Here is a 27,124-nt window from a genome sequence, read left to right as displayed (position 1 = left end):
GAAAGTGAGGGTGAAGGTGAAGGTGAAAGTGAATGTGAAGGTGAAAGTAAAAGTGAAGGTGAAAGTGAAGTCAAAAGTGAAAGTGAGGGTGAAGATGGAAGGTGAAAGTGAGGATGAATGTGAAGGTGAAGGTGAAAGTAAACATGAATGTGAAAGTGATGGTGAAACTGAAGGTGGTGAAAGTGAAGTCGAAAGTGAAAGTGAGGGTGAAAGTGAAGGTGAAGGTGAAAGTGAACGAAAATGAAGGTGAAAATGAATGTAAAAGTGATGGTGGTGAAAGTGAGGGTGAAAGTGAAGGTGAAAATGAATGAAAATGAAGGTGAAAGTGAAGGTGAAAGAAAAGTTGAAAGTAAAAGTGAGTGAAGGTGAAAAAGAATGTGAATATGAAGGTGAAGGCGTGAGTGAAGATGGAGGTGAATGTGACAGTAACAGAAGGGAGGGAAAAAGTGAAGGTGAGTGAATAATTGTAAGTGAAAATGAGAAAGTAAGGTTGCAAGTGAAGGTGAAAGGGAAATTCAAAATGAGTGATACTGAAAGTGAGTGTGAAGGTGAATGTGAAATGGGCATGGAAGAGAATATGAAAGTGAATGTGAATGTCAGAGTGAACTGAAAGTGAAGGTAAAAATGAATGGGAAGGTGAAGATGAATGTGACGATGAAGACAAAAATATGTGAAGTAAATCAGAAGTGCCCAGTGTGAAGAGAGAGAGAGAGAGAGAGAGAGAGAGAGAATAAATGCATGAATGACAAGCAAGCCTCTGTGCATAACAAAAGGAGGAAGTCCAGGGGGGGAGTCCTGATGTCGCTTTTACCGGACTTTCGCTTTTTTCAGACAGCCTTGGGCCCCAATTAGTCCGATATAGTGAGGTTTTACTGTACTGTATTATGTTGAGCACATATCCTGACTGGCAATCACACAGGACAAAGAAATTCAGTCCAAAACGGTGACATTTGGAAGGCACGTACTGTATAAATGCTAGATTTCCCCAGAACAGAACAGTGACTCGTCGATCACAACTTTCTGAAACGGACACAAAAGACTGACAAATAACTCATTCAGCATGGTTAGGATGGGTCGTATTTTCCACAACTTGTCATCGGGTGCTGGGTCATAATTCCTGTTGAAGTGTAGGAGCTTCAGTATGGCTGGTACTGATCACTGGCCATGTATTTCCCAAAGACAGGTATGTACACTATTTTGTCCACTTCCCAAAAGTCATGTACGACATGCTTTTTGACATGGGCCATTATAATTGTTAACGCGGGCCACACACATTTATCCACATCTACTGGCATCCACTCCTTCATCTTAGACCTCTCACTCACAGACATCTCCAGCCAGCATACAGAAATAGCCTAACAGAAATTAAATTCATCCTAAAGGTATTGCATAACTGTACTGGTGAATATAGCCTGGAAGAAGGACAGGATTGTAGTCACACCTGCCTCCATGTGACCCCTCTGCACACCTGCCCCCATCACATTAAAGGCAGGGAATGCTGGCTCAAAACCTTCCCCTCCTCCCATACAAAAGTTTCAAGTTTGCTTGTGCCAGGGCTACTTGGGTGTGCTTCTCCCACACTTGCATGCCTTGTCAAATCATGCACACGCCCACCACCACGGGCACAGGCACGGCCAGGGCCACGGGCAAGGGCATGGGGTGAAGGAGAAGGAGAGATGGAGGTGGAGATGGAGGTGGAGGTGGAGGAGTGCAAGGGTGATGACTCACCTGACTCACTGCCTTGCTGGGGTGATGTTGCCAGGCCATGTTGGCCACGTGTGTGCAATGATGCCCGTCTCCCCGCATTTGACGAGCTAGGGCCCTAGAAGTGCTTGGTTGAAGTGATAAGGGTGGTGGCAGGCAGGGATGGCAACGCACTTATCGTGGACAGGGTGGTGAGGCGCTGCAGCGTTTATGTAGTATGTGACTCTCACATTCACCACCGTCTTCTTCACTTTCAACAGCTTTGAGATCGTCCACCTCCTCGTCAGATGGGAAGGAGTCACTGTCACAGACCATGCCCAACTCCTGAACCAGTGTGAGGGCATGATCAGATATCTCAGGGGGAGGCGGTGGCTCAATCGGTAGAGAGGCGGCCTGCAGTCCTACCAGACCCAGGTTCAAATCCCAGCTGGGGCAGGGAACAGTTTAAGGATTTGAATTTCTTAAAAATCAGACTTTACTGATCTAGCCTACCAGAAGACCCGCCGACATGTCGTAAAAACACCCCCACTAATACCAATACACCAGTCCTGTATGAGACAGCCCTAGCATGTATTCAGTATGGACGGTGGGTGTTAGCGCCAAAGTGGTGACATGTAGAGGTGTATGGTATGTAGGAGGACTACTGGGCCTTGAGAGCAGGCTGTGAAGCCTATGCCCAGAGTTGGACACATAAAAAAAAAAAAAAAAAAGGGCAGGGCTCAGCATACGACACGTCGCTCTGTACATGATAACTGGGGTGGGGACGGAATCAAACAAGGCGGATCCTGATGACATTGCTGTTTACCTGGCTAAGTCAAAGATAAGACTCAACCGCACTTGCGCTGGCTGGTGGGAGTGTCTCCCTACCCTTTGGTGACAGGAACAAAGGGCAGTCAATTCAAACTGTGGCAGGCTTGCATTTGAAGTTCCTATTGACATCTGGCATTACCAATCCCCCTTTGAGCATTGGACACGACCGACACCAGGCGCATAGGGATTAATACACAAAAAATATTCTTGGTACATGTAACTCTTTGTAAAAAATAATAAATGTTTTAGTAAACATGCATGCATATGCTTGGTGCCTGGCTAATGATGCTAAATTGTCTCCTTTGCATTACATGACCTATGTAGCTAGTTGCCTGTTTTTGGTTCTACTCATATCCATCTATACATCTTACTCATACTTTTAATAACAAAATATTCTTACTGCCTGTAACTCATGTTAAAATAAAAATGTTTATGTAAACATGTATGCACATGCACAGTACCGCTGCCTCATTTGCATTACTGCATATAACTTAAGGAGTTAGTCACCTGCTCTTGGTTCTACTCATATCCATCTGTGCTTTTCACTTTCACTTTTACTAAACAACAAAATATTCTTAGTGCCTGTAGCTCCCTCCGTGGAATATAATAAAATGTTTATATAAACATGTAGGCAGATGTGCAGAACACCTGGTGACATGGTTGACAGAGCACTCGACTCCCAATCCAAGTAACCCGAATTTGAGCTTCGCTCTGGCCATGCTGCTTCTGTAAGTGAGGTGAGCTCTCACCTGTCAAGTGCAGCTCATGGCATGGTGTGGTGGACAACCCACAAGGGTTTAAAACTCAGCAAGGTAAAGATTATTTGGTCTGTCTCCTTGTGCCCACACCTTACTCCGGTCTTGGTGAGGCTTGGTAGTATGTTGAGCTTCTCGGAAGCAACCAGGGTAGGTCTACTGATCCCCCTTAGGTTAGGATACAGATTAAGGACCTGTGTATTTTCAGCTGCTGGATGCAGTGAATAAATAAACTGCAAATTATTATCATTATCATTAACTGGTAGATGGGGATGCTCACCATCCACTCACTCAGTGTAGTGCTGCTCTCGGGTGACTACCTTTTCCTGCCCTCCTTCTTTCCTACCTTCCTTTTCTGTCTTTCTTTCCCTCTTTCTTTCCTATTCCTTCTGTCTATGAGTATCTCAACACTAAGTGACAAGGCAAAATTGTTTCCTGTACACCTGGAAACCCTTTACAATGCTGGGTGGTAACCACATAACCAAACTATGGCACCTGGTGGTTTAGTGGGTAATTACGGCACTCCAGCCAGATTGAGCCTGTGTAGGTTTATATCCAAAGGGTGGTTGGGGTTTACTGCTAACATAACGCCATTCAGGGATGAGTCAGGCTGGTCATTCTTATCTTAACTGTCAGGACCAACTTGCCAAGCCCAGGGCTCTTATGCTCCTCATGAGGCAACACAGGATTAGATGGTGTATGTTTGATGATTATCATTAATATTATTATTATTATTAACCAGGCTGTCTCCTTTGTGTTATGTAACCTATGTAGCTAGTCACCTACTTTTGGTTCTACTGGTACTCATATCCATCTACCTTGGCAAATGTGTTGTGAGTCACCCCATGCACTGCCTACAGTTCAGATGGGCCACGTTATGCACTCCAATAACTGAGTCTACTTAGGTATTGTATAGCTGAAAAAGTTTGGTGGGCTCAGAGGCATTCAATACATCTGAAATCCAATATACTGAGGTTCGATAAAGAGAGAGTTTACTATCAACTAAATGCCCATAAGACAGAACTTTGCAGGTGATTAAACAGGAAGAGATTTAAAGTCTAAGAGTAGCTAGTCACAGACCCAAGAACCAGTTTGCTATCTGCCCCACAGATTTAGTTATTCAAGTCTGACAAGCTCATAATTCTCATGTAGGTATATCAGAACCAATGAATTGTAGATAATGTGACCCCTCTGTATTTGTATGTTTCATTCAAAATCTACCACTTCAAATAATTCAGTGAAGTTATTTGTGGTACTTACATGATTACAATGAGACCTCATTATAATGGACTAATTGGGGGAAAAGGTGGACAGCATATCTGATAGTTCTTTATACAAGAAATTCGAGAGGCCCATTGTACCACACGTATATGAAAATTGGTCTGGTAGGTATCCCACATAGGACAAGTTAAGACATCATTAAATCAGTACAGCATTGTGTGGGTATAGCCTGCATTCCTTGATATATAATACTGTTGATCAATAAGCAATACAGAACAAATGTTGGCCCTCATTTCAATAGATAATAATGAAATGATGAGGAAATACCAGGCTTGGGTTTGGTACTTAACAACTTTTTCTGGTAGGTCGCCAAATACGCTCCCTATACTGGACCCTGGTTCAATATATAACAAAAACTGTTTGGCAGGGTCAAGGGATCTGTTATATCCAAAGTCCTGTACACACAGGCCGGGTGTACAGAATTACATAATTATGAGGTGCTACCCAAAAGTTCCCAATATTTGAAAGCACAGCAGAAACCACTTGTCATACAGTGTGTGGACGCCAGGTGACAGTGCATGCACCTTTTGTTTGTTAGCATGTAAAGTGGCGTTGTGCGGGGTGGATGCATTCGTTGCATGTGCGTGTTTTTTTATTGTTGTGTTTGGGTTAGTTTGCAAATTTTATGATTTCAAAAATGGAAGATATGAAAGAGCAATATGTGTGCATGAAGTTTTGTGTGAAACTCGGGAAGCATACGGCAGAAACTCATAAAATGTTAAAACATGCATTTGGTGATGATGCGTTGGGGGTTACTTAAACCTATGGCTGGTTTAATCGTTAAAAAAATGGACGAACGTCAACAGACGACGATGCACGTTCTGGTTGCCCTTCCGCTAGTTCAACTCCTGACAATGTGGCCAAGTTGTGCAACTATCATCGAGGACTGCAGAAGGACAATCCATGATGTTTGTGACATTGTTAGCCTATCATATGGAACTTGCCAATGCATTTTGTCAGGCAACCTTGACATGAGATGAACTGTCACCAATTCTGTCCTGAGGTTCCTGACTGATAAGCAAAAGCACATCATGTGGAGGTCTGCACAGAGCTCAAGGAAATGGCCAGAAATTACCTTAACTTCCTCTCAAGTGCCATTACTGGTGATGGAAGTTGAGTTTACAGGTATGACCCAGAAACCAAACAACAATCATTGCAGTGGAAGGGCCCAGCTTTGCCCCAACCAAAGAAGGCACATCAGGTCAAGTGCAATGTGAAGTCAATGCTCATCACTTTCTCCAACATGGAGGACACTGTTCATAAGGAATTCATCCCTCAAGGACAGACTGTCAATACAAAGTTCTACTGTGGCATTCTGAGATGGCTCCAGGAGGACATGAGGCGAAAACATCCAGGCAAGTAGCACTAAAAAAAATGTGTGCTTCACTATGACAATGCACCCAAACACACATCAGTTTTTGGCATTAAAAAACATGCCAGTTGTCCCCCATCCCATGTAGTCACCAGATTTGGTCCCCTGTGATTTTTTTCCTCTTTCCAAAATGAATATTCAGCTGAAAGGACTAAAATTTTACATCGCTGAGGAGATCCATGAGGAATCGCAGAAGGTCCTGAACAGGCTGATGCTCAAGGACTTCCAGAAAGCATTCCAATCGTGGAAGAAGCACTGGGATCGATGTCTGCACACCCAAAGATACTACAGTACTTTGAAGGGGACAGTGGTGATTAGGACTTGACTTTTTTCCTTCTTTAGTCAAATTTCAGGAACTTTTGGGAAGCACTTCTTATTATGCACCTGTAGTGCTATATAATGAAATTGGCGTGTTTAATTTGAATTAGAAGTTTCAACTAACTCAGCAGAAATGCTAAATGTGTCAAAAATACAACAAAACACCCATATGAGGTACGTGTATTTTCTCAGTGTGATATATTTCATCCTTTTCACAACCAAAGGAGGCTTCTGAAAGACTAAAAGTTCCTACATGAGACAAATATAGGTGCTATACAATCCCAATATGCCAGATGTTATAACTGCTTATGAACTCTGACATATAATACATACCGGCACATACAATGACATCCGGTAACTGCATTAAATACATTCTGATATCGTACTTTACTTATATGCAGTCTTGAATATGACTTTATAATATCTGTGAAGATAATATTACTTACTGGATCATAACATTACTTAAAGCAATATCACTCAATGTGGTACTTTTTTAGGATGTTATGTAAGAAACTATGGCAAATCTGTTATAAAACATGTGCTACAGTGCACAAATGAGGAAACAAGATACAGTCCATTCGCTTAATATATGAGAATTGGGCTGTAGAGGACCTCGGTCTCTAGAAATTTTGAGCTTTACAAATAACATACCTTATGGGGAAAATTCTAATTGGTGGGGTGGCTGCCTCAAAGTCACCCCATTAGCCTCTAGTCTGTCATTTTGTCTATGTATTATGGGACATTAAACATACAGTATGTACACAGTAAGTATAACCCACACAATAGCCCCTGACCTTAAAATCTATGCAGGAAAGTTGCTGACTTGAAATGATGGGGTTCCAAGGTAGGGCAAGGCAGTTACAGTGCCCTGGCCGCAGCACCCTCCACATCACCCAACTTCATCACACCACCACCACCACCACCACCACCACCACCACCAACATGCTCCACATTATTCATGAACCCCTCCAAGTCCAAGGCAGGCACAACAGATGCACCATCGTCATCATCCTCGGCTGATGTTGAGGACACTGGATCTTCTTCTTGTGGTGGAGTAAAGAAGGTGGTGATCAGAGTCTGATGTCATCTGTTCATTTCCTCGGCGTGCCTGTCTTGGTAGTAACAGATGATGTATTCTATGGCATTCAGAACCTCTTGAGCTCTCACTTTACTGTTTTCGTTCATTGTTACTTGATGTTTAAACTCGTCAAAAGCTGCCAGTATTTTGCTTGCATTTTGGATTGGTAGATCTTCACTATCTATGGCCATGGCTTGTGACGTCATTATCCGCATCACTTCCTTGCACGCACACAAGGGTAGGTCGCACTCTGTGGTGCAATACCGGATTCTGCTCACTTTGCTGCCCAGATTTCACAGTGTCAAAATCAACTCGCGCACTAAGGACTATTGAATTTTTTTCACCCCACCCCCCCCATCGCGCTATAAGCATTTCAAATCATAGAAACTTGTATATTAAGCAAAGGACTGTACACACATATAGTGGTAACACATGGGACAATCTAACATACTAAAGCACATATTCACATTGATAAACTAGAAAGTGAGTGAAAGCATATGAATAACAGAGCGTAAAATGAAGTACATACTCTTGATTTAAAAAAGTAAATACTGAACAACTTTACCTCCTCAGGTCTCCATATGCAATCCACCACACAAAGTCAGTATACCAACTCAATTATTGAAAACATAACCATTCCTTAAATTTATCCAATGATTTCTACAGTACACACAAGTGGATGAGAACACCAAGATGCACAATGAATTTCAAAGTAGAGTACTGTATTCCTTTCAACCTCTAACTAACAATGCACATCAAAGGAGGTGATGTTAAGTTCAGATTATGACCTACCCTTAGCTTTCTAACCATACAAGAAGAAAAATTAAGGTATGGCAGTGGCATCTGAAAGATATATGTGAATCTTGGGGATTATTATATTACTTGGATGCAGGTGTACAATGCTAGGCCTACCATCAGTCCTGCATAAAACTAATCCACGCATAAGAGACAGCACAGCAAACAGAAGCACATACTGTTGGTATCAGCACTTACTTTTGCTTAGTCTGACGCATGAACTGCTGGATCTTGCGGGCTGCCTGGTGCTGACGTCGCTGGGAATATGTCCGCCTGAAACATCATTACTGTTACCATAAGAGTCCAGAAAATGAGAAAAGAGAAAGCACAAAAGAGGGAGAGCTACCAAAAGCATGCTCAGTAAAACAGGTCAGATACTCAGGCCAAATACTCATCCACACAATGTGCAAGCCAAAATACTGGTGCCACCACACAAGGCCTAACCATCTGCACATATTCTGGGGATATTTTATTGTTTGCTGTAGATTCACTTTATATACACCTACAAAACAGTCAATCTATTGAATACCATGTTAAAAATAGTGGAGTGCCAAAACTTTGTCATATACTCCTCTTTATATATCAGTAATTCATCTAACCAACAGTCATTTCCATAGCCTCATCAACTTCCATACTCAACTTTTTTGCATACTCGTTTGGCATCTCCTGAAGAACAATAACAAAAGTCAGGTTCACATGCAATAACTGATGAGATCAATGTGTGCTTTATCAAGAGCATAAATTTTTACTATAAATTACAGTTAGCAATAAACATGCAATACTGAATACCAGCATGGAATATTTCACTAAATGTTCATGATTTAATATGGAACAGAAGCAAAGGAAATCCTTCATGAATATATTACAAAATATTACTACTTTTTACACACAAATGCTGCTTTAAAATGAGGAAGACTGGCAGCTCAGTTTCAAATTTAACAATGAAAGTTTAGTAGGTAATTATTCCAAATTAATGTCAAAAGGATGACTTAAAACAAGGATTTACTGCATAAAGTGTAAATCTCACAAATGTCTAAAAAGAAATTCATGTTAAAGATTCTGGTATATTATGAAGTCACTATGTCACTAAAACATGAAAAATAGCCACGATAGTTACTTTAATGTTGGAATAGGTGTAGATTCTCTTGAGCCTCGCAGAGTGAAGTTGACATTAGTATGACTTCCTCCTTCAAGGCTCTTCTTGAAGCGTTTATGCTCACAATAAGACCTGAACTGGTTTTGAATTAATGTAGCAGCTCGGCTCATCTGTCTGAAGTATACATACTGAAATAATAAAATCATCTATGAGGGTTTAATTCAGATCATTAGCCTCCCACAAACACCAATGACCCATATTACTCTTAAAGTCATATAACATCTACTTGAATTTACTTCTGATATTCCTAATTCTATCTAACTACTGCATTTATCTATCTATAGCCAGTCACCCTGACCTTTGAAAGGGTGACCACAGACAAATCACCTCCAAGTCACTCTGTCCTCTGCCATTTAGGTGCCATCTATCCAACTCCTACCTTCTCTCTCATATATCTCTCCACTCCATCCCTCCATTTTATCCTTGGTCTCCCCCTCCCCCACATACACTCTTCTAGTCAGTTTCTCACTCATCATCCTTACCACATACCCAAAACATCTCAAAGTAGCTCTCTTAACACTTTCATTCACATCCACATAAGCACCAGAATGCTCCTTTACTTCGTAATTTATCTGTCTGTCTCCCCATGTAACACCACATACTTCTCTTAAATAACTCACTTTCACTGGACTTACTCTTAACTTGTGTCCTTCCAACAGAGTTCAAGCTTCCCTTCCATATGTCAGAGTTGGGATCAGTTTCTTAACCACTGCTTTCACTGAACCAACAACCTTTCTTCCTTGCCATTACCTTTCATGGATTTCATCCTCTAAACATGCATCTTTACTCATCACACTGCTAAATTAATACAATGCACCCACATTCTCCATTTGCTCACCTTCCGGTCTCACTGTGAACTCTGTAACTTCATTTCTCTTAAAGACCATAACTTTATTCTTACTACAATCATTTTTACATTAATTTTTTACATACACTCCCAGATTCACACACCAAGCTTTGCAGCTCCCACTCATCTTCAGCATACAACAGTACAAGATGTTTCCTAACCCTACCCTCTTCTCAATAAGGACACTGCAGCATTTGTTACCCTACCTTGTACCTCTTTTATAACTCCATACATACATACAGGGTGTCCTGGGAGTTGATGTAAAAACTTTGGATGGTGATTCTTGAGTGATGTGAAGTAAAAATTGCTACACAAACATGGGTCTAGTTCCCAGTTGTTATGGAGCTATAATTGTTAATGAGCTTATGAGTGGAAATGACCTCTCTCATAGTTTGTCCATAAGTATATTACTTCATACAGCTCCATAACCACTGGGGTTTTAAATTTATGTTGAATTAGCATATAATGAATCACGTCCTGAAATTAGTATCAAGTCCGTCCTAGGACACCTTGTATATACTGTGTGTGTGTGTGTGTGTGTGTGTGTGTGTGTGTGTGTGTGTGTGTGTGTGTGTGTGTGTGTGTGTGTGCGTGAGTGTGTGTGTGTGTGTGTGTGTGTGTATTTACCTATTTGTAGCATACAGGAATTAAGCAATGCTCGTGTTGTCCTGTCTCCATATCCACATTTATCAAGTCTACCTTTACACACATGAATGTTTTTCTCATGCACCACCTCTTTGTCTAAGTCGTTCCAAATATTTAAGTATTTACCTAATATACCTAATTGTGATATACACGGAATGTACTATGCTCGTGGGTTTCCGTCGCTGTTTCTCAATAAGTCGAGTTTAGCTTTAAACTCGTTTAAGTTTTTAGACTGGACGATCTCTTTGTCCAGGCTATTCCATAAGTCTATACTTCTGTAAGGAAAGCTATATTTCTTAATATCCTTCAAGCAGCTTGACTTTTTCAATTTCATTCCATGTCCTCTTGTTACTCTCTTATCCCATACAAACAGATCTTCTTTGTCAATTTTATCTACTCCCACCATGGTCCTGAACACTGCAATCATGTCTCCCCTTTTTCTCCTTTCCTCTAAGGAAGGCAAATCCAGTTTTTCCAGCCTCTCTCTGTATGACAGGTTTGTCAGACTGGGGACCATCTTGGTTGCTGTTCTTTGTATTCTCTCAATCTTGTTTATATCTTTCTTTTCGTGTGGGGACCACACTACCGCTGCATATTCTAACCCGGGGCGGATCATGGCCACTATCAATTTTTTCATTATCTCCTCATCCATATAATGAAATGCTACTCTTATGTTAGTCAAGAGTTTATAAGTCTCTCCAACTATCTTGTTAATGTGCTTTTCTGGTGACAAACTATCTTGGACCAGCACTCTCAAATCTATCTCTTCTCTCCTTTTTGTGATTAATTCACTACTCAACAAATAATTCAGTGATGGCCTCCTGGTACTTTTACCCATTTCCAATATTTTACATTTCTTTACATTAAATTTCATTTCCCACGTCCGGCTCCAATTGTGTATCCTATCCAAATCCTCCTGCAGTATTTTACAATCCTCCTCAACCTCTACCTTCCTCAAGATCTTTACATCATCAGCAAACAGACTTGCATAACTATTCACTCCATCTACCATATCATTTACGTAAATCAGGAACATTACTGGCGCAAACACTGAGCCTTGAGGGACTCCACTTGTTACTTCCCTCCATCCAGACATCCTATCCTTTATTACTGTCCTCATTTGTCTGTCTCTGTGTGTGTGTTTTCTTACCTAATTGTTCTTACCTAATTGTATCTTTACAGGAATTAGTCACATTCGTACTGTCCCGTGTCTTAAACCATTTTCATCATACATATCCTTAAATTTATGAATTGTTTTGGCACACTATTTCATTCGGCAGCGCATTCCACTGATCAATTGCCCTATTTGGGAAACTAAATCTCCCTATGTCTTTATCGACACTCTTTTTATGCATTTTTTTGCAGTGTCCTCTTGCTAATGCATCACAACAGGTTATGTAATCATTTATGTTTATTTTCTCCTTCTCTGATATGCATTTATATCGCATAATCATGTCTCCTCTTTTCCTTCTCTCCTGTAGTGTAGGTAGATTCAGTTTTTCTAGTATTTCTTCATAGGTTAGATCCTTTAAGCTTGGTACCCATCTTGTTGCGGTCCTTTGAACTTTTTCAATCTTTTCTATGTGTTTTTTGAGATGAGGAGTCCAGACTACTGACTCATACTCCAGGGTCAGTCTGATGAATGATGTTATTATCTTTCTTAGCATGTCTCCATTTATGTATGTGAATGCTATTCTCATATTTGCAAGCAGTGTATACATGTTCTGTACCTTCTCACTGATGTGGTCAGGAGTAGATAGTCTGTTACCGATAATCACATCTAGGTCCTTCTCTTTTTCTGATGTGTGTAGGGTTTTACTTCCTAACTTAAAATCCCAATCAGGTCTTCCTCCACTTTTACCAAAGCTAATTACATGACACTTGTCCACATTGAATTCCATTTGCCATGTATTGCTCCATTCATAAAGTTTATTTAATTCTTCATGTAGCTCTTTGCAAGAGTCTGTGTTAGTAATTCTCCTTTGTATTTTTGCATCATCAGCAAACATATTTAGATAGCTTTAATTTCCAGTGTTATTGTCTATATCATATATATACACTAAAAACATAACTGGTGCCAGCACTGAGCCCTGTAGAACTCCGCTAGTCACTTCCCCCCATGATGAGTAATTTCCCCTTAGTACTGTTCTCTTTTCTCTTTTTTTGAGAAAAGTCTTGCATCCACCAATACAGTTTGCCTCAGATTCCTCCTTGATGGTACAGTTTCCATAAAAGTCTTTGGTGAGGTACTTTGTCAAATGCTTTCTTGAAACCTAAATAGATACTGTCCACCCATCCTTCTCTGTTCTGTAATGTTTCTGTTACTCTGTCACAGTAGCTCGGCAAATTAGTAACACATGATCTTCCCTTTCTGAAACCAAACTGTCTTTCTGTTATCATAATGTGTTCTTCTAGATGATTTACCAAAACTTCTCTTATCAGCTTTTCTAATATCTTGCTTACAAGACTGGTTAGTGATACTGATCGGTAGCTGAGTGGATTTTGTCTATTCCCTTCCTTGAATAAGGGAACAATGTTTGCTTTCTTCCAAATATCAGGTAGTTTACCTTGTCCCAAGGATTCCTTGAAAATTAAAGATAATGGTTTACTTAACACCTTCGCACATTCATGTAGCACTGAACATGAAATTTCATCAGGACAATTTGCTTTTCCTTTGTCTAATTTACTTAACTCCTCCTGTCTTTCTTTTTCTGATATTTGTATATCTGGTAGTATGTGTAGGCATGCACGTTCCATATCATCCCTCTCAAAATTATTTTCTTTGTTAAAAACTGATTGGAAATTCTTATTTAGTGCTTCACAAATATCCTTCTCTTGTGTGTAGGTGATCCCCTCATCTGTAATGGATTGTATTTTATCTTTTATTTTGGTTTTGCTTCAGATGTAGCTGTAAAATAGCTTTGGTTGATCACTACTTTTATTGATGATGTCCTCCTCAAACTGTTTTTGAGCTTCCCTCCTTATTCTTGTGTAATCATTTCTTGCCTGTTTATAGTTGTTATATGCCCTTTCACTATTGTGTCTTCTGTATCTGTTCCACAACAAATCTCTTTTTTCTTTTGATTATTTACATTCTGCATTAAACCATTTCTTTATTTTCTTTTCTGCTTCTTTGTGCTGTGGGATATACTTCTGGACTCCTATTTCATAAAGTTCACAGAATTTTCTATATATACCATTTAAATCTTGTCCTCTAAGCTTTTTTTCCCAATCTGTTTCAAAGAAGTATTTCTTTAGGTCATGATAATTGTCCTTTTTGTAGTTAAGGCTCTTTTTGTAACTTTCATTACTATAACCTATGTCATATGCAATCCTGAAGCTGTAATTTAATAATGTGTGGTCACTTTTGCCAAATGGAGGGTGCTACATTATATGGTCAGTATCATTTTCTTGCCTAGTAAATATAAGATCTAGTACTGATGGTATGTCTTCCTCTTTTTCTATTGCTTTCTTTTACATGTTGTGTTAGGAAAAACTGCTGCATAAGGTCCAGGAGCTTATGGTCCCAACAGCTTTGCTGGCTTTTTATATCTAGAGTATTCCCATTTATATTTGTATTGAAATCTCCAGTTAGTATAATTCTTTCAGATTTCTTCTCCATTCTATGTAGTAATGCTCTTAAACTTTGAATTGTTTTCTCTGCCAGGTCTTCATATTCACCTTTTTCCAAAATGTTTGACCTGGGTGGCACATATAAATTTGCCACAATTACTTTCCCTTCAGACGTACTAATCTCTACTGTGATCAGTTCTACCTGTAAGGATACATCTAGTTCTATTTCCTTGACTTGCAGTATTTCTTTGTTAATATTATAATTCCCCCTCCTTTTTTTTAAGTTCCTGTCTCTTCTCCAAATATTGTATTCTTCTAGGTTTAGCGTATCACTTCACACCCTTGGTGTTAATTTTTTTGTTTCAGTTAGGCAAACAATATGTGGTTCCTTTTCTTTGATATAATCATTCATCTCTAGTAATTTTGATACCATTCCATCTACATTAGAGCACATCAACTTAATCATCTTGTTTACATACTTGACATGACTTGGGTCTACTACCTTTCTCTTTTTTATTCCCTCCTGTTTATGTACCAACTTCGAACCTGCAATCAAATTACTTTGTAAAAAAAATGTGTTCTCTTCCTCTGATCTTCCCTCATTCTTTGTTCTTGCCTCCTCCCTCTTCTCTTTTAGTAATCCAAGTTCCTCTTGAGTTAGGCATCTTTTTATCCATACATTTTTTAAGTCCTCTTCTTCCATAAGTTTGTTTGCATTTTTCAGTATTCCCTCCACAGTGTTTACACTCTGGAAGGTTACTTTCAGGGGCCTTGATTTATTTCTCTAATATTTCCATGGCTTTTTGTGTTCCTCTATATCTTTACTACAGATTTCCTGTGACACTTCCTTCAATATGTTCATTACATTTGCCATCTCCTTTCTGTCTCTCGATATCTTGTTTTTTATTTCTTCCTCCTCTATACCAGTGATTACTATAGATTTGTTGATGTCTGCTGAATCTTTGATCAATTTTGGATTGTTTTGGATTATTTTCTCCACTTCCTTTTTAATGCTCTTTTCTTCAAGTCTTGTTTCTAAGTCTTTCTTTACTTTCGCCAGTTCAACATATGTGGTTTCCACATAAATTTTGTAGCTTTGCATCGCTTCATTTACCTGGGTTATCTTCTCCTCAATATCACTGCTATAATCTATCAGAGTGCTTGCCTGCCTTATTGTCCCTGTATCATTTCTGAACCCTTCCATAATACTTTCATGGTTGACAACTGTGCTTGCCATTTCACTAATCTTCCTTTTAAGTGTACCCACTTCAACTGATAATTTATCAATTGTTGTGTCTTTCTTATTAATATCCTTTACTAAATTTTCATTTTCTTCCTTCTGCATGTGCAACTGCTTTTTAATTTCATCTATTTCACTCTGAAATGCCTTCCCTAATCTGTACACTCGTTCGATCTATCAATCTATTGCCAGACGCCTCAATCCCGTTTGGGGTGGCCACAAACAAATTGCCTCCACGTTGCCCTGTCCCCTGCCATTTCACTGCCCTGCTCCCAACTCACACCCCCCTCTCCCATATACCTCTCCACCCCATCCCTCCATCTCATCCTCGGCCTCCCCCTCCCTCTTCCCCCCTTCACCTCACTCAGGTACACTCTCTTCGTCACTCTCTCACCCTCCATCCTCTCCACATGGCCAAACCACCTCAGTGTATTCCTCCTAATGCTTCCTATCACATCCACATACACACCACAATGATCCCTTATATTCTCATTTGTCAGCCTGTCTCTCCATGTGACTCCACAGGCTCCTCTGAAATAACTCATTTCCACTGCTCTCACTTTTGACTTGTGTCCTTCCAGCAACGTCCAAACTTCACTTCCATACGTTAGAGTTGGTATCACAATACTGTTATGTAGTAACTTTTTCACATCCATGCTCACTTCCCTGTTTCTTATCACTGCTTTCAAGGAACCAGCAACCTTTCTTCCCTTCTGTACCCTTTCAAGCATTCCACTCTCCAAACCTCCATCCTTACTTATCACACTACCCAAGTACTTAAACATACTCACATTTCCCAATTCCTCACCATCCAACCTCGCTGTACATTCACTGACTTCACCTCTCTCAAAGACCATCACTTTACTCTTCCCTACATTCACCTTTAGACTCCGTTTCTTACACACTCTCCCAAACTCATCCAGCAAGCCTTGCAGCTCCCCTTCGACTTCACTCAACAACACAGTATCATCTGCAAACAACAGTACAGGGAGTTTCCAAACACTACCCTCTCTCACCAGGGCCACTTTGACATCCACTACCCTACCTTGTACCTCTTTTATTACCCCATCCATGTACAGATTGAACAACCATGGAGACATGACACATCCCTGTTTCAACCCAACCTTCAAAGAGAAAAATTCACTCAGTTCATCATCCACACGCACTGCAGCCTTAGTATCATCATACATACTCTTCACAGCACTCAACAACTTCCCATCTACTCCATATATTCTTAAAACTTTCCACAATCCTTGTCTATCCACCCTGTCACATGCTTTCTCAAAATCCATGAAAGCCGCATACAACTTCTTTCCCTTCTCTAGAAACTTTTCCACTAAAGATCTAAGAATGAATATCTGAACTATACAAACTCTTCCTTTTCTAAAGCCTCCCTGTTCTTCTCCAACTAATTCCTCTGTTCTTTGTCTAACTCTGTCAATAAGTATCCTACCATACACTTTTCCTATTATACTAAGAAGACAGATGCCCCTATGACTACCACACACTTCTTTTTCCCCTTTTCCTTTGTACAAGGAAATAATTATACCTGACTTCCAATCCTCTGGGACTCTACCTTCCTCCCAGGCCAATCTGCACATCTTCCACATCCATTCTACTACGATCTCTCCCCCATACTTCAGCATTGCACCACACACTCCATCAATTCCTGGGGCTTTCCCCAATTTAACTTTCTTCATTGCTTCCACAACTTCTATCCTACTGATTTCTTCCTGTCTTCTCACCTCCCTCCTCCTCCCAGCCATTCCCCAGCCACTTATACTTGCATTACTTCCATCCTCTATGTTCAACAATTCCTTAAAGTGTTCTCTCCATCTGCTCACTTTTCCTCCTTTCTCCACTAGTAATCTTCCATTTTTATCTTTCACTCCCCTGCTAACTTCACTTCCACCCTGTCTTACTCTTTTCATCTCTTTCCAGAACATTTGCTTACAGTCCCTCCACTTTACACTCAAGTTCCTTCCAAATTCCTCATCCACTCTCTTCTTACTCTCTCTTACTAATCTTTTCACCTCTCTCTTTCTTTCTACATATAACTCCATGTTCCGCCTCTCAACTTCTTCCACGCCCCTATTTCTCATCCATTCATTGTCTGCTTTCTTCTTTTGTGCCACAGCCTGTCTTACCTCTTCATTCCACCACGCTGTTCCTTGTACACCCCTCTGTCTTCTCTTCATCCCACACACCACATCACATGCTGCACATATTTCTTCTGTAAATATCCTGCACACACCTTCCATGTCGCCCATTTGCTCCAATTCATTTTTGCCCAATCATTCCTCCACTTCTCTCTTATACTCTGCCTTTTTCTCATCCTCTTGTAACCTTTCCACTCTCCTTACAAATACTCCTTCTTCCCGTCCCTTCCTTCTTCTATTTCTCCATCCTAATTGGACCTTGATTCTGGCCATCACCAAGTAGTGGTCTGAAAGTCCACTCCCCCAACCTCTATAAGCTCTTGCATCCATTACACATTTTCGCATCCTTTCATCCACACACACATAATCAATCATTCCACCAGCTTATTATGCGTCTCCAATTCCGCCAGTTCCTGGTAGAAATCATCATCCTGCTTTCTACTTTTGTCCCTCCAAAGTTGATTTGCTAAAGACGGTGGTCATCTTCTGGTACTAACAAAAAGTTTCCACCTAAGTTTTTGTTAGTACCAGAAGATGGCCACTATCAATTTTCTCATCATCAGCTCATCCATTTAATGGAATACCACTCTTATGTTAGTCGAGAGTTTGTATGTCTCTCTAACTATCTTGTTAATGTGTTTTTCCTGTGAAAAACTATCGTGGACCAGTACTCCCAAAACTTTCTCTTCTCTTGCTTTTGTGACTGGTTCACTATCCATCAAATAATTCAGTGATGGCCACTTGGTACTTTTACCCATATCCAATATTTTACATTTTTTTGCATTGAAATTCATTTCCCACATCCAGCTCCAATCATGAATCCTAACCAGGTCTTCCTGTAGCATTTTACAGTCTTCCTCAACTTCTACTCTCCTCATGATCTTTGCATCACTGGCAAACAGCCTTACATAACTGTTCATTCCACCTACCATATCATTTACGTAAATCAGGAACATTACTGATGCTAACACCGAGCCCTGGAGGACTCCACTTGTTATTTCCCTCCATCCGGACATCTTGTCCTTTATTACTGTCCTCATTTGTCTGTTTCTCAAGAGGTCTCTCATCCACTCCAGAAGGTTTCCCTTCAGTCCTTCTATGTGCTCCAATTTCCACATTAGTCACTTGTGGGGTACCTTGTCAAAGGCTCTCCAAATCTAAATACACACAATCCACCTAACCATCTCTCTCGTGTAGCCCATCAATCGCTCTTGAGTAAAAGCTCAACAAGTTGGAAACACACAATCTTCCATGTCTGAATTGAAACTGACTTTCAGCCAAAATGTTAATCTCCTCCAGATATTTTATCCATCTGTCTTTCAGAATTCTCTTGCACAATTTTGCGACTACGCTGGTCAGGGACACTGGTCTATAATTCGTGGGTTCTTCTTTGTTTCCTCTTTTATAAATTGGTACCGTATTGACCCTCTTCCATTCCCGAGGCATTTTCCCATCATCTAGAGAACACACAATTAACCCATGAATTTTATCCACCAGTTGTTTTCTTCATTCTTTCAGTACCAAAGTAGAGATTCTATCTGGTCCTAGAGCTTTCCTTACATCTTGAGTTTCCAGTAATTTATACACTCCCTGCACTTCCATTTTTATGTCTGTTATCACTATATTTCTAGTCACTCCCTACCCCTTCCACAAAACCCCTTTCTTTAGTGAAAACTGATAGAAAACATTTATTCATTACATGTATTTCAGCTTGCATTGCTGCATTAAGTTTGGTGATTCCTTCCTTTTGTTTCAATTTGCCATTAACAAATCTATAAAACAGTTTGGGTTCATCCTTACATTGGTCAATTAAACCTTTTTCAAAGTTCCTTTCTTCCTCTCTACGTCTGTCTATCTATCTATCTCTTGCCAGACGTCTTAATCCCGTTCGGGGTGGCCACAAACAAATCGCCTCCATGTAGCCCTGTCCCCAGCCATTTCACTGCCCTGCTCCCAACTCACACCCCCCTCTCTCATATACCTCTCCACTCCATCCCTCCATCTCATCCTCGGCCTCCCCCTCCCTCTCCCCCCCTCCACCTCACTCACATACACTCTCTTCATCAGCCTTTCACCCTCAATCCTCTCCACATGGCCAAACCACCTCAGTGTATTCCTCCTAACGCTTCCTATCACATCCACATCCACACCACAATGCTCCTTTATATTCTCATTTGTCAGCCTGTCTCTCCATGTGACTCCACAGGCTCCTCTGAAATAACTCATTTCCACTGCTCTCACTCTCGACTTGTGTCCTTCCAACAACGTCCAAGCTTCACTTCCATACGTTAAAGTTGGTATCACAATACTGTCATGTAGTAACTTTTCCACTTCCATGCTCATTTCCCTGTTTCTTATCACTGCTTTCAAAGAACCAGCAACCTTTCTTCCCTGCTGTACCCTTTCAAGCATTTCACCCTCCAAACCTCCATCCTTACTTATCACACCACCCACGTACTTAAACATACTCACATTTTCCAATTCCTCGCTATCCAACCTCACTATACTGTACATTCACTGACTTCACCTCTCTCAAAGACCTTCACTTTACTCTTCCCTACATTCACCTTTAGATTCCATTTCTTACACACTCTCCCAAACTCATCCACCAAGCCCTGCAGCTCCCCTTCATCTTCACTCAACAACACAGTATCATCTGCAAACAACAGTACAGGGAGTTTCCAAACACTACCCTCTCTCACCAGGGTCACTCCGACTTCCACTACCCTACCTTGTACCTCTTTTATTACCCCATCCATATACAGATTGAACAATCATGGAGACATGACACATCCCTGTTTCAACCCAACCTTCAAAGAGAAAAATTCACTCAGTTCACCATCCACATGCACTGCAGCCTTAGCACCATCATACATACTCTTCACAGCATTCAACCACTTCCCATCTACTCCATATATTCTTAATACTTTCCATAATCCTTGTCTGTCGACCCTGTCATATGTTTTCTCCAAATCCATGAAAGCCGCATTCTTTCCCGTCTCTAGGAACTTTTCCACTAAAGATCTAAGAATGAATATCTAATCCATACAACCTCCTCCCTTCCTAAAGCCTCCCTGTTCTTCTCCAACTAATTCCTCTGTTCTTTCCCTAACTTTGTCAATAAGTATCCTACCGTACACTTTTCCTATTATCTATCTATCTATCTATCTATAGCCCGACGCCCTAATCCCGCAAAGGGTGGCCGCAGACAAAACGCCTCCAAGTCACTCTGTCACCCACCATTTGACTCCCCTCCCCCCAACTCACCCCCCCCTCCCGCATATACCTCTCAACTCCATCCCTCCACCTCATCCTCGGTCTACCCCTCCCTCTCCCTCCCTCCACCTCACCTACATACACCCTCTTAGTCAGTCTTTCATTCTCCATCCTCTCCACATGTCCAAACCAGCTCAGTGTATTTCTCCTAATCTTTTCAACCACATCCACATCTACCCCACAACGTTCCTTCACTTCTTCATTCGTCAACCTGTCCCTCCACGTCACTCCACATGCTCCTCTCATGTAACTCATTTCCACTGCTCTCACTCTTGACTTGTTCCCTTCTTGCAAGGTCCACGCCTCGCTTCCATACGTCAGGGTAGGGATCACAATACCATCATGCAGTGACTTCTTAACTTCCATACTCACCTCCCTATTTCTCATCACTGCTTTCAGTGTACCAACAACCTTCCTTCCCTGCTGTACCCTTTCACGCACTTCATCCCCCAAAGTTCCATCCTTACTCATCACACTACCCAAGTACTTGAATGCACTCACATTCTCCATATCCTCACCATCCAACCTCACTGCACACTCTGTGACTTCATTCCTCTCAAACACCATAACTTTACTTTTGTTTACATTAACTTTCAGCTTCCTCCTCCTACACACTGTCCCAAATTCATTCACCAAACCTTGCAACTCCCATTCATCTTCACTCAACAATACTGTATCATCAGCAAACAGCAACACCAGAAGCTTCCAAATCTCACCCTCATTCATTAGGGCCACCCCCACATCCACTGCCCTACCTTGAACCTCCTTTACAACCCCATCCATATATATATTAAACAGCCATGGAGACATTACACACCCCTGTTTCAGTCCCACATTGAGATCAAAGAACTCACTCAGCTCACCATCCACTCGCACCGTAGCCCTAGCTCCCTCGTACATACTCTTCACAGCACTCAACAATTTCCCCTCCACTCCATATATTCTTAATACCTTCCACATACCTCGCCTATCTATTCTGTCATAAGCTTTCTCCAAGTCCATGAAGGCAGCATACACTTTCCTTCCCTTCTCTAGATACTTCTCCACTAAACATCTTAGAACAAATATCTGGTCTACACACCCTTTTCCCTTCCTAAATCCCCCTTGTTCTTCTCCAACTAGCTCCTCTGTCATATGCCTAACCCTATCAATGAGTATTCTACCATATATTTTACCAGTCACACTAAGAAGGCAAATACCCCTATGGTTACCACATACTTCTCTCTCCCCTTTTCCTTTGTACAGAGGAACAATTATACCTGATTTCCAGTCCTCTGGAACCGTTCCCTCTTCCCAAGCCAATCTACACAACTTCCATATCCACTCCACAACAATCTCACCCCCATACCTAAGCATTTCACCACACACTCCATCAATTCCTGGGGCCTTTCCCAGCTTAATCTTCTTCATCGCTTCCACTACTTCCTATTATACTAAGATAAATGCCCCTATGATTACCACACACTTCTTTTTCCCCTTTTCCTTCGTACAAGGGAATAATTATACCTGACTTCGAATCCTACAGGACTCTACCTTCCTCCCAGGCCAATCTGCACATCTTCCACATCCATTCTACTACTATCTCACCCCCATGCTTCAGCATTCCACCAAACACTCCATCAATTCCTGGGGCTTTCCTCAATTTAATTTTCTTCATTGCTTCCACAACTTCTATCCTACAGATTTCTTCCTGTCTTCTCACCTCCCTTCTTCTCCCAGCCATTCCCCAGCCACTTATACTGTACTCGCATTACTTCTATCCTCTATGTTTAACAATTCCTTAAAGTGTTCTCTCCATCTGCTCACTTTTTCTTCCTTCTCCACTAGTAATCTACCATTTTTATCTTTCACTCCCCTAACATCACTTCCACCCTGTCTTACTCTCTTCACCTCTTTTCAGAACATTTTCTTACAGTCCCTCCACTTTACACTCAAATTCCTTTCAGATTCCTCACCCACTCTCTTCTTACTGTCTCTTACTAATCTTTTCACCTCTCTCTTTCTACACAGGGGAAAACAGCCGAAGAGAGCAGACGTCCCAGCCATCGCTCCTAACCTTAAGTAGTTTCAGGAATTTTGACTGTCCTGTCTCCTATGGTCTTGTTTTAAATTTAAAATAATGAGAGTTAATAGACTACCAAAAATGTAAAGATTTATTGGCTAGACTGTACATGAATGTTTGTAGTTTTTTTCGGTAACAGCTGTTTTGGTATTTAACCAAAATCAAACATGGCCGAAAATGTAAACAATGAGGGATTAGAGTTTCAAGGATTTGATGCAAATACCAATGTCATGGACCTGGTTAAAGCATTAATTATGAGGATTAGTGAACTTGAAAAGAAAGTAGTGAATCTAGTGATAAAGGATGTGTCTGTACGGAAACTACCATACAGAGTCTGATCCAATCCAATGAAACAGCCAATGAAGAGATTAGGAATTTGAAGTGGGAAAATGTTGAATTGAGGAGGAAACTAGAAGAGAGTACTAATAAAACGGAGAAGGTGAGTAATGTATTAGAAGAACATAAGGCAAAGTGGGCACACGTAGAAGAAGAACAGAAAGAAGTGGTCAGCTTAAGAGAGATCATCCAGGAAGAAAGGGAAATGAACAAGAAAGAAATGGAAGAAAATGTAGTGAAAATACTGAAGAAAAAAGAGAAAATAGTGAGAGAAACTGTAGAAAGAAGCAGATGTGTGGTAGTATTTGGAAACAGGGAAGAGGAAGAAAAGGTTAGGTTCGTAAGACTCGAGAGAGACACGAACCTGGTGAGAGGAATATTAGGCAAGATTGACCCCAAAGGAGACAAGTGGGTAAAAGAAATTGAGGAAGTAAGGAGGATAGGGCCTTATAAGAATGGGGAAACAAGACCAATGAGAGTCAAGTTTACATCAGAAAGTGTAATAAATGAGATACTTAAAGTGACCTGGAAATTAAGCAAAGAGGCAGGGATGGAAAATATTATAAGAAGAAAAGATCTGAATGAAGAAGAAAGAGAAGTTTTAAAATCATTAAAGGAAGAAGTAAAGGAAAAAAATGATAAGAGGACAGAGGAAGAATGTAATACTTTTTTTCGGAGAGTATTGGATATGAAAGTAAGGAAATGGTATTTAAGGAAATAGAAGTGAAGGAAACTAAGGGGGATGGTTGTGAAAGATCAGAAGTTGAGGAAGTGGTACGGACAGAGAGTAGGAGAGAAGAGGGTATTAAAAACGTCAAAAATAATTTGAAGGTGATAAATACTAATGTTAATGGTTTCATATCGACAAGGATCGAAATTAACGATTTCTTGAGAGAACATGAACCTGATGTCATGTGCTTTGTAGAGACCAAATTAAGAGAAGATATTGATGTTCATTTGGGAGATGGTAAATACAAACTGTGGAGAAAAGACAGGAAAGAAAAAAAGGGAGGAGGAGTGATGATAGCAGTGAAGAACAACATAAATGTAGATACTGTGGAAATGGGAGAAGGCAGGGCTGAAGTGATATACATGAAATTAGAAACTGGAGAGAATGTTAAGAGAGATATGGCGGTAGTGTATGTTCCCCCAAAGACGAGAGCATGGAAGGATGACGAATACCATGAGATGTTGTGAGATATGGCTAGCTATTTGCAAAAACTAATTGAGAAAAGCAATAATATAATTTTGGTGGGTGACTTTAATTATAAAGAGGTGAACTGGAAGGAATGGTATTCGGGAGGCGGCGAGGATTTGTGGGGCACTATGTTATTAAATATAATAATGAATAATGTGATGACGCAATGGATCAAAGAAGAGACACGGTTTCGAGGTGAGGACACACCAGCAAGGTTAGATTTACTGTTCACCAAAGAACCCGATGTAATAGAATCATTCGAATATCTCTGTCCTTTGGGAAAAAGTGATCACGTGGTCATTGAATTCCAGATGTTAATAGGAAACGTCGAGCCAAGAGACGAGCTTCATAGACAGGGAAGATACAACTTTGGGAAAGCAAATTTTACAGGATTGAGAAACTTTTTTGAAAATGCGGATTGGAGAAAATTCAGAGAAACAAGAGAGATACAGAGGAAGTGGGATATCTTTCTAGACCTCTATAATTTGGGAGTGGAAAAATTTGTACCAAGAGTAAGAGGGAAAGAAAACAGGAAAAAGGAGTGGTTTAATAGAAGGTGTATGAGAGCAAAAAAAGAGAGAGATAAGGCATGGAACAATTGGAGAAAGAGAGGTAACAACAGAACAAAGGAAGAATATAAAAGAACAAGAAATGAATACACAAGAATTCGTAGAGAAGAAGAAAGGAATTTTGAAAAAGGTATAATTGACAAATGCAAGGATGAACCCAAACTGTTTTATAGATTTGTTAATGGCAAACTGAAACAAAAGGAAGGAATCACCAAACTGAAAGTAGAAGGAGAGGTCTTTAAGGATGCGGCAATGCAAGCAGAAATAATGAACAAACGTTTCCAGTCAGTTTTCACTAAAGAAAAGGAGCTTGTGGAAGGGGAGGGAGTGATTAGAAATGTTCCGGTGATGAAAGATATAAAAGTGGAGGTACAGGAAGTGTATAAATTACTGGAAACTCAAGATGTAAGGAAAGCCCAAGGACCTGATGGAATTTCTAATTGGGTACTGAAGGAATGCAGAGAACAACTGGCGGATAAAATTCACAGCTTAATCGTATGCTCACTGGAAGAGGGGAAAGTGCCAAAAGAATGGAAGAGGGCAAATGTGGTACCAATTTACAAGGGAGGAAACAGGGAAGAACCCCTGAATTATAGGCCAGTGTCTCTAACCAGCATGGTCGCAAAATTGTGTGAGAGAATCCTGAAAGACAGATGGATAAAATATCTGGAAGAGATGAATATTTTGGCTGAATGTCAGTTTGGATTCAGAAGTGGAAGGTCATGTGTTTCAAACTTGTTGAGCTTTTACTCAAGAGTGACTGATGTGGTACAGGAGAGAGATGGTTAGGTGGACTGTGTGTACTTAGAGAAGGCCTTTGACAAGGTACCTCATAAGAGACTAATGTGGAAACTAGAATATATAGGACTAAAGGGGAAACTTCTGGAATGGATGAGAGACTTTTTGAGAGACAGACAAATGAGGACAGTAATAAAGAAAAAGATGTCTGGATGGAGGGAAGTAACAAGTGGAGTCCCTCAAGGTTCAGTGTTGGCGCCAGTAATGTTCCTGATTTACGTAAATGATATGGTAGATGGAATGAACAGTTATGCAAGTCTGTTTGCTGATGATGTAAAGATCTTGAGGAAGATAGAGGTTGAGGAGGATTGTAAAATACTGCAGGAGGATTTGGATAGGATACACAATTGGAGCCGGACGTGGGAAATGAAATTTAATGTAAAGAAATGTAAAATATTGGAAATGGGTAAAAGTACCAGAAGACCATCACTGAATTATTTTTTGGGTAATGAATTAATCACAAAAAGGAGAGAAGAGATAGATTTGGGAGTGCTGGTCCAAGATAGTTTGTCACCAGAAAAGCACATTAACAAGATAGTTGGAGAGACTTATAAACTCTTGACTAACATAAGAGTAGCATTTCATTATATGGATGAGGAAATGATGAAAAAATTGATAGTGCCCATGATCCGCCCCAGGTTAGAATATGCAGCGGTAGTGTGGTCCCCACACAAAAAGAAAGATATAAACAAGATTGAGAGAATACAAAGAACAGCAATCAAGATGGTCCCCAGTCTGACAGACCTGTCATACAGAGAGACGCTGGAAAAACTGGATTTGCCTTCGTTAGAGGAAAGGAGAAAGAGGGCAGACATGATTGCGGTGTTCAGGACCATGATGGGAGTAGATAAAATTGACAAAGAAGATCTGTTTGTATGGGATAAGAGAGCAACAAGAGGACATGGAATGAAATTGAAAAAGTCAAACTGCTTGAAGGATATCAAGAAATATAGCTTTCCTTACAGAAGTATAGACTTATGGAATAGCCTGGACAAAGAGATCATCCAGTCTAAAAACTTAAACAAGTTTAAAGCTAAATTCGACTCATTGAGAAACAGCGACGTAAACCCACGACCACAGTACATTCCGTGTATATCACAATTAGGTATATTAGGTAAATACTTAAATATTTGGAACAACTTAGACAAAGAG

The 27,124-nt window shown here is 40.5% G+C and overlaps 1 protein-coding gene across 1 annotated transcript in view; it reads right to left on the bottom strand.

The window, feature by feature from the left end:
* Window positions 1-27,124, bottom strand: part of Camta (Calmodulin-binding transcription activator) — a 1,827,966-nt gene that overhangs the window by 203,305 nt on the left and 1,597,537 nt on the right. Inside the window, exons 29-30 of the mRNA XM_080281035.1 lie at window positions 9,231-9,397; window positions 8,312-8,386 (exon numbers count right to left, since the gene is read on the bottom strand). Coding sequence (XP_080137161.1) covers window positions 8,312-8,386; window positions 9,231-9,397 — 242 coding nt within the window. The remainder of the gene's footprint in view (window positions 1-8,311; window positions 8,387-9,230; window positions 9,398-27,124) is intronic.

Source organism: Coenobita brevimanus, chromosome 87 (genome assembly GCF_032717465.1).
Source record: "Coenobita brevimanus isolate Jiangsu-jjx chromosome 87, ASM3271746v2, whole genome shotgun sequence".
Lineage (NCBI taxonomy): Eukaryota > Metazoa > Arthropoda > Malacostraca > Decapoda > Coenobitidae > Coenobita > Coenobita brevimanus.
This window is presented reverse-complemented; position numbering and strand designations above follow the sequence as displayed.